Source organism: Cyprinus carpio, chromosome B18 (assembly GCF_018340385.1).
Source record: "Cyprinus carpio isolate SPL01 chromosome B18, ASM1834038v1, whole genome shotgun sequence".
In the NCBI taxonomy this organism is placed as follows: Eukaryota; Metazoa; Chordata; class Actinopteri; order Cypriniformes; family Cyprinidae; genus Cyprinus; species Cyprinus carpio.
Window position 1 is genome coordinate 24,147,747 of NC_056614.1, and position 14,506 is coordinate 24,162,252.

At 33.4% G+C, this 14,506-nt stretch overlaps 1 protein-coding gene across 1 annotated transcript in view; it reads right to left on the minus strand.

Annotated features, from left to right (window-relative positions):
• Nucleotides 1-14,506, minus strand: part of LOC109102915 (potassium/sodium hyperpolarization-activated cyclic nucleotide-gated channel 4-like) — a 47,731-nt gene that overhangs the window by 10,814 nt on the left and 22,411 nt on the right. Inside the window, exons 3-5 of the mRNA XM_042743624.1 lie at nt 12,738-13,161; nt 4,594-4,755; nt 15-233 (exon numbers count right to left, since the gene is read on the minus strand). Of these exons, the coding sequence (XP_042599558.1) occupies nt 15-233; nt 4,594-4,755; nt 12,738-13,161 (805 nt within the window). The remainder of the gene's footprint in view (nt 1-14; nt 234-4,593; nt 4,756-12,737; nt 13,162-14,506) is intronic.

A 14,506-nucleotide genomic window follows, 5' to 3' on the forward strand; every position in this document is an offset into this window, starting at 1 on the left:
TGGACGTCACTCACCTTTTCCTGATATTGCCTGCGCGAGGAGTCCAGCGACTGGATCAGCGCCGTGGCGTGGCCGACAAACATGGCGTAGCAGGTCGCACCCACGATCATGCTGAGGATGGTCAGCCACACGTCTGTCATGCCGACAGGGGGGTACATGCCATATCCAATACACAGCATGTGGCTCATGGCCTTGAAGAGAGCATAAGAATACTGCTGACCCCACGTGTCGTTCTGAAAGGAAAGAGAGACAGAATGAGAGACCATCACAAACAGTTTATGTCCACCGGAGAGATGAACTATACCATGTTTACTGATATACCTTAATATTTATAATTTATTTACCATGACTTTGCTGGTGATATAAAAATAAACTTTATAATATGTATGATGAACATTCTTTTTTTTCAGCATTGAAGAAAATTCCATTAGACTAATTTCAAAATATTCCTCATATCAGAAAAAGGGAATAAGGGAGTTTTAATAGTGTCTGTTATAGGGTTATTATCGTTAACTGAAACTGAAAGTAAAAACCATTAATACAAATTGTTACTTGAAATAAAATAATTTACTGAAAAAAAATAAAACATACATAACCTTTCTGATTTTAATTTTTATTTATCTTGATGTACCTAATTAACACACAAAAAAATTTAATAAAAATAAATAAAAACTATGTAGACACATAAAAAACAAAAAAAAATGACAAAAACACAACGAAATTGCCAAAACTTTAAGTAAAATAAAAACATATTCAAAATATTAATTAAAATAAAATTCCCTTTGATAAATTAATTTCCGTAAATCAGTTAAAATGTTTTAATATATTCAATAATCTGATCTAATTTGTTTATAAAATGTTACAGAAATAATTTTTTTAAATCTCTGCCAAATTGTATTATCATAAAAATTGTAATTAATTTAATTTTATTGCAGGTAAATATTGTTTTTATTACTTAGTGTTACTATATTCATGTACATAAATGATTAAAAATCAAAATACCTTGTTTATATTAGATACAGAACTGTGTATAAGACATTTTTCTTAATTTAAACATTTTGAATGCATAAATAAAGATACACATCAAACATCATGAAAAGGCTGAAAAATATTATGGTGCATGAAACAAAAAGTTCAAACACTTGCTATGATTGCATGAATATGAATCCAGATTGACTCCCGAGAGTTTGTGGTGGCAGAAAACACTGTGACATGAAATCAAAATATGACCGAATGAGGTCGAAAAAGAGAAATCCGAGCTGGAGAAAAGTGGGTCAGCTATTTAGAAAGATTTGAAATTTCTGCGTCTCTCTAAAATAGTGAATAAATTGCTCTTGTCCTGTGGACATGTGCGCGAGTCTGTAAGGAATCAATATTGGCTCTGTCTGAGGTGACATGTCCAGATTGCTTTCAGACTCATTTCTATAGGGGCTCAATCCTGAGAGAGCGACAGCTTATTACAGCTCTCCAAAAAGAGGAAAAAGATCATACCGTTTCATAATGACAGCCCCGTCACTGGAAAAGCTGGAGCTAACAACCTAAAGGAGCTGCGGGCGTCAAAAAGTGAATTTGAAAAGATACATTGTGTCCATACTAGACTTTAAATATGAGTATGTATTTAAAATATTGAGAAAATCATCACCTGAACTCCAATGTACTCTTATGTAATAACATTAGTTAATGCAATAGCTAAGATGAACTAACAATGAGCAATTTATTTTTTACAGCATTTATCAATCTTGTTAATATTTGTATAGATAGAAATTGTTCATTGCTTGTTCATGTTAGTTCACACTGCATTCAAGGAATTGTTCTCTCAAAAATGAGCATTTACTGAAAATGTGCTCACCCTCAGGGCATCAAAGATGTAGATGAGTTTGTTTCATCATCAGAACAGATTTGTAGAAATGTAGCATTGCATCAGTGTCTCAGCAATGGATGCTCTGCAGTGAATGGGTGCCGTCAGAATGAGAGTCCAAACAGCTGATAAAAACATCACAATAATACACAAGTAATCCACAGCACTCCAGTCCATCAGTAAATGTCTTGTGAAGAGAAAAGCTGAGTGTTTTTAAAAACAAGATTAAGATATTATGAACGTATGAGTTACATATGAGTCCATAATCCATACTGACAAGAAAAGATTAATTGAATTTACTAAAAAAAAAAAGCCTTTTGTAAGGTAGGTGGTTGCAAACCATTTGTTTTAGCAACATTTAAACCTGAAGGGTAGTCAGCTAAATTTGTTTATTTAAATGTAGCTAATATAAAATAATTGTAACCACTTCCCTTAAAAAAAAAAAAAAAATCAATAAATCAAATTAATAATTCCATTCAATAAAGTTTCCTCCAGTTAAAAGTTAAAAAGACCATTCTGTGTTGTCCTCTCACATCAAAATCCAAAACCATTAGACAGTAACTAAACAGAAAAACTGTTTTGGTTTGTAAACAGTGCTTGATCTGTGCAGATTTCTCTCCTAATTCAGACAAGACATCTTTTTCACCGGAGGAACCATTATTATGGATTATGGTCTCGAATTTTAGCTGTTTAAAACACTTCAATTTTGGATTGCATGCAGCTTTTCACTTCACAAGATGATAACTGCTAGACTGGAGTGCTGTGGATTACTTGTGAATTACTGAAATGTTTTTATCAGCTGTTTGGACGGCACCCATTCACTGAGCAAGTGATGTAATGCAACATTTCTCCAAATTTGATGAAGAAACAAACTCATCTGGATGTCCTGAAGGTGAAGATTCAATAATGATTATTACTGGGTGAACTATTCCTATAGCTAATGTTAACTAATGCAATTGTAAAATTGTAGAAATACATTAGTTTATGTTGCTTTTTAAATGATGTAGAAGTATCGCCATTGGTTGTTTATGTTAACAAATGAAACCCCATTGTAAATGTTACCTAAAACAAAGGTGAAATTAACCAAAGTTAGTATTTTCTGGTGGTTGACACTGTTTGTTGTCTGCTCGCGTCCCTGCTGACCGATAACATGCTTGTTTGAATCTGATCTCTGGCTTTATGTTATTGTAGGACCGGGACAATCACAAACAACCAGTTACCCCTCAGGGAAGCTGGCGAGCGGCCGCAGGCCTCATCGATAAACCATGGCAGATCCTGAGAAGACTTTGCTAATCTCGCTCTCTTCAGGATGATTCAGGGTCACGGCTCGGGTCTCTGGCATTCAGCTAGGGAAACTAAATCTCATGGGCATCAAGAACAAGACTGTCCTCTCTCTCTGGACACCAGGGACTTGGTGGCTGCACGTCCCCTTGACTAAAAACAGGAGGAAATTAAAGCCCAGCTCACCAGAGCATTGTCAATACCAGACGGATATCGAATTAAGGCTGTAGAAAAACCACAATCTGTGACACGTCACCCCACTAACTCAGCCACCTTACATAAGAACACAGTTTACTGCAGAAATACAGGCCTTCACTAGTGCTGATATGAGTCATTTGACATAATGGAAATGCATGCATCACATTACAGTACATAATAATATAAATTAAATAATAATTCAACTAATAATAATAATAATAATAAATTCTTTGTATAATATATATATATATATATATATATATATATATATATATATATATATATATATATATATATATATATATATATATATATATAAATATATTGTAATATTTATATGTACACTGTAAAAAAAAAGTCCCTTAAAAAATGTTCAAATGACTGACAAAAAAAAAAAAAAAAAACGTAAAATTTAAGTAAAATATTGCAATTGAAACAAGGAGAAATCTGTAAAATATTTTTTTTTTCTGTAAAATCTTAAATAAAAATGTCTGTAAAATTTTTGTTTTTGCACTTTATTTCAAGTAACATATTTTACTGTAATTTTTTTATGTTTTTTTTCATTCACATAAATATAAATAAATAAATACTGCACATACACACAACTTATCAAAAACATATATATATATATATATATCTTATCTTATATATATATATATATATATATATATATATATTATATATATATATATATATTATATATATATATATATATATATATATATATATATATATATTAAATGTTATTAATAAATTGTATGTATATACAGTATATATGGCTGCCAAGCAAAAAAACATAAAAATTACAGTAAAATATCTTAATTTGCCTGATACATAGGGCTCTATTTATTAAAAAACAATTAAAATTAATAACATTGATTAATAACACAACATTTACAATTAAATATGTAATATGTAATATTATTAATACTTCAGTGTGCTCCATTGTTATAATGTACTTCAAAAAGTACTTCATCTCATCTTGATGGACACAAATCAAAAGATCAGATAAATGATAAAGGAATAGCAAGTCAGTGCAAAAAAAAAAAAAAACGCTTAATGTTATGAAACGCTTCTTTTTACAACAAAGGACTCAAAATGAATATGCAACAGGTAGTTCCTACATTTCTAGACAGATATTTACCATCATGACTCGTAGAGACATACCGGCCCTAACTCATGGTGAGGTTAAAATGTGCATACTCGGAGGTGAAGAGCCCCTGTGCGTGAGACAGATTGTGTTTGCAAACACTCACCACCATCTTGTTCTTGGACACCCAGCAGTCGGCGGGGAAATCCTGCAGCATGGGCACCAGGAACTGCAGGCATCCATCCCAGTGACAGAGCAACAGCATCATTCCAATCAAGTTGACGATTCGCACCATTGCGCTGGCCAGGTCGTAGGTCATATGAAAAATCTGAACAGGGACAGAAGCAGAGACAGGACATGTTGGACACAAGCCGTCACACACTGGTCAATCTGAATGTCACTGACATTTGAAACAGGGCAGAGTATCACCGACTTCCTTACAATGTGACACATATGAAACCTGGAAATGCTGCTTTAAATACTTATACATACAGTACGTTTTACATAAATTGAACTGAAAGGTATAAGAATGCACACGTGATTTAAAAAAAAAAAAGAGTTTGCATAATTAATGCAATACCATGAGAAAAATAACTGCAATTCAGAATATTCAAAAACACTCAAGAATATTTTTGTGACGATGCAAAAGTATCATTTATCAGTCTTTTGAATGCAACAAACTGAACTGATTTATGGAAATGAGTCAAAAAACATTTTGGAATCATATTGTGTTTCCTTGAATTAAAATCCAACGATGAATTGCCTAAAGATTCCCACCCTTATAGAGCACAGTCTACAATTGCTCTGCTTTAGTGTGTGTGTGTGAGTGTGTGTTAGAGACACGGCTACTTTCTGAATCACTAACAAGTTAAATAATTGAAAACAGGACAGAACAAGTCCAGGCTCCTTCCGTTCTGTCATGAGTGACACAGAGAGAGAGAGAGAGAGAGAGAGAGATGAAGAAAGTGAATGGCTAATCCTAATGTGAAGTATCCTCTCGAGAAGCCGCCGGTCAGATGGGTGTTAATGGCCTCTACAATTGAAAGCTACTTAATGTGAGTGAAGCCACAGCATGCACTGTTAACAGCACAGGAGCTTATTAAAAACCACTCAAGTTGCTTTAAAACACAGCTTTTAAAAGCTTATGTGGGAGGAATATGCTCACATGATGCTATTGTTATGGAGTGACGAGAAAAGCCCTATAAATCAGTCTCTCTCTCTCTCTCTCTCGTCTACAGTCAGACGGTTATTATTGCTGGTATGTTTGTCTTTAATAACTCTTTCCTCTGCCAGGACAGTGTAATGACAAGCAGAGCATTACGTCGCTCTGGCTCGTTCTGAGCGCAGAGAAACAGCATGAGCTCGGATTAAATAATTGGCTCTCTGTAACATTAACTAGCTGTAAAAGCATCTGAATTAATCATGCAGCGATGTGTAAAAGTCACCCTCATTACTGACTGTCTGCCTTTACTGCTGTATCATCACAGACAGACAGACAGTGAGAAAGAGACAACGCTAGAGATAACAAGAGAAAGACATTTCAGATTCAAGCGATAACTAATGTTTTGTTTGAATGTACAATTCGTTTAAATGGCAGCATCTTCATCTTCATCATGAATAAAAAAACAGAGATGATGGAAAAAAAAGTCATGTACAAATCTACTTCAAGTTACAAGTTCTTAGAAACGTAGCTAACTGTTGTATTTATGTTACATTTGTTTATGAACAAAACAGTAACAAAAAAGTGTTGTTAAAAATATAACAATATTTATATTGATATTAATATTAATTTTATTGTTATTATTAATATTAACAATACTACATACTACTAATAAATTACTATTATTGTTGATGATCATGACAATAATACTATTAATAATGTATTATTATCAGTAGTAGTACTAGAAGTAGTAAAACATAAAAACATTTACCATCATCAATATTCATAATATTAAGACAAATGTGACCTGGCCCACAAAACCAGTCATAAGGGTCATTTTTTTAAAATTGAGATTTATACATCATCTGAAAGCTGAATAAATAATCTTTCCATGGTCTTTCCAGGCATGGTTTGTTAGGAGGACAATATTTGTCTGAGATACAACTATTTGAAAATCTGGAATCTGAGGGTGCAAAAAAATCTAAATATTGAGAAAATCACCTTTAAAGTTGTCCAAATGAAGTTCTTAGCAATGCATATTACTAATAAAAAATTAAGTTTTAATATATTTATGGTAGGAAATTTACAAAATATTTTCATGGAACATGATCTTTACTTAATATCCTAATGATTTTTGGCATAAAAGAAAAATGGATAATTTTGACCCATACAATGTATTGTTGGGTATTGCTACAAATATACCCCAGAGACTTAACATTGCTTTTGTGCTCCAGGGTCACAAATAATTATTATTATTGTGTGAATATTATGAATATTGATATTACTATGACGATGATGATTGTTATTATTAATAAAAATTTTATTTTAATATATTTATTTTAGGTAGGCAGCTCACTAGGTTTTTGAACACAGTCAAAGGATTGTTTGCTCTCTTTTCTGTCTTTCTACGCACTTGGACTCTAATAAAATAGCACGGTGAAATGGAAACAGACTGGAGCGCAATTAAAATGAGAAGTGCTCTGGGTAGATTGTGGAAATCCTCTCTAATATGGGCTTATTATAAAATCATTATTGTGAATCTGGGGAATGAAGACTAATGTGTCTTGTCTGAACGGCGAGGGATGAACCTATGAATGTATAAATCACCAAAACTACAGAGGCTTTTTGACTGTCTCTCTCTCTCTCTCTCTCTCTCTCTCCCATAGAGTAATGGCCGCTCGGCCGCTCTGGCTCTAATTGACATGAAACACGTTAACGATGGGAGCATCACGCAGCGACCAAACATCTCAGCGCTGATTGACGAAGCTGATGAGAAATGAGAGAGACCAAACAGAAAGACACAAATCTAGCAGACTGGACCAAAACCTGCTGGTTTCAGCACATGAGCGACGGGAAAATGATTCGATGAAGGAGTGAGGAATGACAGAAAATCGTACAATTATCAAAGGAGACATCTGGTTCACAATTAATCTGAAGATCCAGAAGAGAAAAGACCTTTTAGAGAAGAAAAGCCTGTCTGTCGAATTCAGTTCCAAATAAACTATATTTATAATCAAAACATCTTTCCACTCATCCATCATCACGTTGCAATATGCATAACACATTAGACATCTTTAAAATACAACACAATGCTTGCTTACTTTTTAACAACATTTGCAATGGAAAAAATAGAGAGAACATTATCAGAAACATGTCTTTCTATTGTAAAACTGAGCCACGGTGAAAGAGCAGACTCGATCTGTCAGTATGTTTATGTCCAGCGCAGTGAATAAAACACCAGACAACAGTAATCACTGATGAAGCAGCTTTCTCTGAGAAATACTGTCATGCTGTGTGCTAAATCACAACACAACCCTAAATCAAGTGTTTCACTGTGTCTGCAAACCTAAACAAACCTACCAGAAGTGATAAACATCCAGTCAAAGTTACATCCAACCTAAGCCTTAAAAATAATAAAAAAATAGTTATAATATTTATCCATTGAAAGCTATTTCATCTACTATAAAAATAAATAAAGAAATGCATTCATTTTATTTAAAATAAATAAATTAAAACTAATTAAAACAAATTAATAATTAACTAATTAAAAAAATATATATAAATGGCACATCACCTATTATTTAAAAAATAAATGGAATCAAATAAATTAAATGCATTTAAATACAAACAAACAAATAAATAACCCTACTGGAGGTGATAAACACCCAGTCAAAGTTACATCCAATTTAAGCCTTGATAATAATGATGATATTAACCCATCTGCAGCTATCTGATTAACTATTTAAAAATAAATAAAATAAAATAAATAAATAAAATACATTAAAATAATTTTAATTAAATAAATGTTTAGAATAGAACATTGCCTACCATTTAAAAAACTTTCAAATCAAAACAAACAAACAAACAAACAAATAAATAAATAAATAACCCTACTGGAGGTGGTAAAGTCAAAGTTATATCAAATCTAAGCCTTAATAATAATGATGACAATATTCATCAATTGGCAGCATTTTCACTAAACATATTTGGGTACATTTAGAATAAATTCTACAAAAATAAATTCATATTTTTTTTTAAAATACTTAACACTTTAATTAAAAGAAATTAATTAAAATGTTTATGTTTAGAATGGCACACAACCAATTATTAATTTTTTATATATAAATAAATACAATAAAATAAAAAAAACACCTAAAATAAAAAAATAAAAATAAATAAATAAAAATATAAATTTTCTCAATCAAACATCAACAACTATTTAAAAAAAAAAAAAAAAAAAAAAAAAAAATATATATATATATATATATATATATATATATATATATATATAGTTACCTTTTTTTTTTCTTTCAACCAGGAACATGTTTTTCTTGACTAATTAACAAGCATTAAACATACATGTAATGAGATCATGTGACCACAGCATAGTATTCTACTGTTTCAAATGCATACTAACCAAACACATTTTGACCAAATATTCAAGACTGGAGGGGAGTCTCTGAAAAATATTATGGGGACGATACAGTCTCTCACACACAATGTTCACATACTTCACATGTTACTGGTCATGCATATTCAATTTGCATACTGTGTATAGCAAACAAACGGAATCCTAGAGGAAATGAATCAGTATGGTAGTATACCTAGACATTGAGGGTTTTTGATGCTTTATTTACATGGTTTTAGAGTCTGCAGTGTGAATATTTATATTAGACAAGTCACATTTGCACATTGGCCTTTTATGTTGCCAAACCGTCTTACATCCTTTAATGCGCTGTTAAACCCAGTTTCTGCCTCCTCCTGCAGACTTTATCTCAACCGAGTGTATGTGTCAGGCGTGACACCAAACCAGCCTAGAATGACTATATTTGTGTTTTTGTACTGCAGGACCTCAGGTAACTCCGTGCCATACTGAACGCTATGCTTTCCATCCTGAACATCCAATCGCAGCGACACGAGCCATAAATCAGAACAATCCCAGATGCCGATATTAATAGAGAAGGACTCCCTGCCTTCACCCAATAAACAAACACAGATGGTCTGGCTACCGAAGCTCCACAACGCCTTCGAAACAATCCCTCACGTAAACTCAAGCCATTGAGAAGCACTCAGAGCCGTTTGGTTCACACAGAGAGAGCGCTTAAGCTTCACCGTTTGCATTATACGGGCCGAGCGGGGCTGCTTCAGCTCTTAAAAACATCCACTCCATTAAAACTCCCAGTGATGGCCCCAAAAGGCCCCTGGACGCTGAAAGCGAGGTTTGTTTGGATGGCCGTGTCAGCGAGAGCATCTGCTGATCGCAGGAGAGACTCATTAAGCCTTCAGATGAGTCTGATTTAATAACACGCTGACTAACTGCATTCACTCACAAGAGAGCTATTTCCCTTAGGAAGGTGGAGATCAGCATCTTCCAAACTTTTGAGAAGAAGATGTATTAAATTGTGAGACTGTCAGCATCAAGGGGTCCGCTTTGCTTTTTGTCAATTAAACTTGTGTACATTATTTGAAACATTGAAACAGAATAGGAAAACATCTCCTTTGGCCTTATTAATCATATCATATCATATCATATCATATCATATCATATCATATCATATCATATCATATCATATCATATTATGTGACCCTGGACCACATAAGTGTCAATTAAGTGTCTTAAGTGTCAATTTTTAAAAATTGAGGTTTAGAAATCTGAAAGCTGAATAAATAAGGTTTCCATTGATGTATGGTTTGTTAGGAGGACTATATTTGTTTGAGATACAACTGATTGAAAATCTGGAATCTGAAGGTGCAAGAAAATCTAAATATTGAGAAAATCAGCTTTAAAGTTGTCCAAATGAAGTTCTTGGCAATGCATTTTACTAATCAGAAATTAAGTTTTAATATATTTACAGTAGGAAATGTACAAAATATCTTCATGGAACATGATCTTTACTTAATATCCTAAAGATTTTTAGCATAAAATAAAAATCTATAATTTTGACCCATACAGTGTGTTTTTGGCTATTGCTACAAATATACCCCAGCGATTTAAGACTGATTTTGTGCTGCAGGGTCACATATTATATTATATTGTCAGAAAATCTAAACTACTCTGTATGCATGAGCTTAAAAAATGCTGCTCTGAAAACTAGTCTGACGATTTGTTATTGAGACTTTCCCACGTGTTTTGCACTTCTGACATGCTTTGCATGCTTCTAATAGGAGCCGGTCAATTTGCAGCATGCCGCTGTGGAAGAACGCGTGACATGCTGTCGTGAGAACGAACACGGCTCGACTAAATGAGGCAGCAGCTGCGTTCGCCGGATTCACTTCTCACCGCGCACCTCTGAGACCCTGTTCACCCGTTCACTGCTGATGCTGAGAGACGAACGCTTCTAATCATCGCCTTAATCACCATCCAAACCCATCCTCAGGAGGACCAGAGAAAATTACAGCCTAATGTTAGCACTCTGCTTTGAAACATTCATTAATTGATACGTGTAAGAGTCAACACTTCGATTTCTGCCAAAGCTCGCAGACTGGCTGGAAATGAGAGTCACGAAACATATGCTGCTTCCAGCCTGTGATTTCTGCAAACAGAGAACAAACTAGATTCTAAAAGCACAAATCAGATCGCTTCAGTATCTCAACCACTTCTGCAAGACAACAATGAGATCAATTGGAGAGCAATTGACGTCTGCAGTCAAACATCCGAGATCTCAGTATGAAGAGGACATGATATGAGCTGCTAATTTCACAGCATGCATTTCTTTTCTACATATACATTTTAGGAGAAACACTAAAGATTGACTCTCACATGATTAAGAACTCCAATAAAGCAATAGTTCAACCAAAATATAAAAAGTCATCATAGTCATCATGCTCACAGAAACATTAGTCTATGTTTACATGTACATCAGTATTCAGAAAACAAAACTATTAACAAGACTTCCATTTTACTGAATTATTAAAAGAAATGTCAATAATAATAACGACAGTAAAAATTATAATCAACAAAAATATTTTATTATTTGATAGGATTACAAAAAAATTACATTAATAATAATAATCATTATTATTATTATTAATGAACATATTTTTCAATTATTTTATGCTTGTGGCAGTGTCGTCTGGCATTTTTGAAATTGTTCTAATTAAATTAATGTGAACATTATTATTTTTTATAATAATAAAAATAAATTTAAATCAATAATAATAATGATAATAATAATAACTATTATTATTAATTTTGTGGAAGTGTTATCTGGCATGTTTGAAGGTCAGAAATGTTCAAGTCCTAATTAAATTACTGTGAACAATTATTATTTTTCAGAAATATGCAAAGGAATGTACATCAATAATAATAATCATATTATTATTATTATTATTATTATTAATATTTCTTCTTCTTCTTATTATTATTATTAATATTAATATTAATATTACTATTAATAATAATAATAATAATAATTTTGTTTAAGTGTTATCTGGCATGTTTGAAGGTCAGAAGTGTTCGAGTCATAATTAAATTATTGTGCACATTATTATTTTTTGAAATATTAAAATAAATGTACATTAATAATAATAATCAAGTTATTATTATTATTATTATTATTATTATTAATAATAATAATTTTGAGGTGCTGTTATCTGGCATGTTTGAATGTCAGAAGTGTTCAAGTCCTAATTAAATTATTGTGAACATTATTATATTTTAGATTTATTCAAAGAAATGTACATCAATAATAATAATCATCATCATGTTATTATTATTATTATTATTAATTTTGTGGTGGTGTTGACTGGCATTTTTGAAGGTCAGAAGTGTTTTAATGAAAATATTCTCAAATCTCATCTCAAATCTCTTAGAGAATAACATCAGGAAATGTGTAGATCAGCATATTTATAAGAGCAACGTCTATATGAATATTCTGATGCCAGTACGCATATAAAAATCACATTTTTCATGTAAATTGACATCAAACTTGCATGTCTTGATATGCCAAAGGGCAAATAATGATGGAAACTTTACTTTGAGCTCAACTGTTGCTTTAAATTATACATAACTGACAACTCCACTGAATCTCTTGTGCTATGAAAGCAATAATATTTTCCTCTAGGCAGAGATGTTAAATTCCCCACGGGTCATCAGATATCAGCAGTTATGAGTGGGGAATGTGGTAAAAACACTAAAAACATCCACTCACCTCCTCCCACTGATGAATGTAGCGTATAAGCCGCGAGAGCCGCAGCAGCCGCAGCAGACTGAGGATCTTGGTGAAGCGTACGATCCGCAGAGCGCGCGCCGTCTTGTAGAAATCCGAATCGATGCGTGTCTCCACAATGAGGAAGATGTAGTCCACGGGGATAGAGGAGATGAAGTCCACCACGAACCATGAGCGCAGATATTTGATCTTGATCTGCTGAGGGTCCAGAATGATCTCCGCATTGTCCTCCTTCACAATTCCTGTGCGGAAGTTTAGCACCAGGTCCATGAGAAAGAAGGTGTCGGAAACCACGTTGAAGACGATCCACGGCGGCGTGTGCTCGTCCTTGAAGAAGGTGATGCCCACGGGAATGATGATGAGATTTCCCACCATCAGGAGCAGCATGGTGAGATCCCAGTAAAACCTGGAGGAGAATTAGAGCGAGATGTCAGTATGCTTAGCAATGTCACACTAAAAAATCCATCACCAAAAAATGAGAATTTGCTGAAAATGTCCTCAACCTCAAGTCATCCAAGATGTAGATGAGTTTGTTTCTTCATCAGATTTGGAGAAATTTTGCATTACATTATTTGCTCAACAATGGATGCTCTGCAGTGAATGGGTGCCGTCAGAACGAGAGTCCAAACAGCTGATAAAAACATCACAATAATCACTCCAGTTCATCAGTTAATGTCTTGTGAAGCCAAAAGCTGCATGTTTGTCAGAAACAAATCCTTCATTAAGACACTTTTACCTTCAAACTGTTGTTTCCGGCTAAAATACATAATACTGTATGTCCATAATCCATAACAACACTTCCTCCAGTGGAAAAGTCCATCTCCTGTTGTCTCTCACATCAAAATCCACACACATATTGTTTAGAGCTGTTTTAGACTGTTTTGGCTTTTAACGGTGCTTGATCCGTGCATATCACTCTCTCACAAGAGGAAGTATTATTATGGATAATGGAAGCAACGGTTCGAAGTTAAACACATCTTAATGATAGATTTGTTTCTTACAAACACACAGTTTTTGGCTTCACAAGACATTAACTGATGGACTGGAGTGATTACAGTATAGTGATGTTTTTTGGACTCTCGTTCTGACGGCACCCATTCACTGCAGAGCATCCATTGGTAAGCAAGTGATGTAAAGCTACATTTCTCCAGATCTGATGAAGAAAGAAACTCATCTACATCTTGTTTGGCCTGTGGGTGAGCACATATTCAGTAAATTTATATTTTCAGGTGAACTATTCCTTTAAAGAACATCACTAAAAACCTTTAATCAGCCAATGGTGTCTTCTTAAACTCAGGCACATCATTTTAGTGATTCATAGCCAATGGACATAAAACACACAAGCATGTGGTCATTTAATTACAAACATGCATCAAAGCATATATGTATAAAATAAATTATTGTGGGAAAAAAAATTTCTGAGGTCAGCTAAGCCGGTTTATCTGGTGACCAGGTTAAGAACAGATTATGACCGGTTAAGAAGATTTCATTTCTTGGTAGCAGTATAAAGTATGTTTTGGATGCTTTCATGCTGGTTTTAGCATTGCTCAAACTGGTTTGCATGCAGCAACACCATCTTGACCTGCTTAGGCAGTTTTCACTATGTATGTTTGTTTCATTTTCTGTCACAAATATCTAAACATTCTTAAAATATCTACACATTTATTTGAAATGCAAAATGCCATAAGATAAGAAGCCTGAAAATATGGTTTGTGCTTAAAACAAGAACAAACATTTGCCAATGGGGTCAG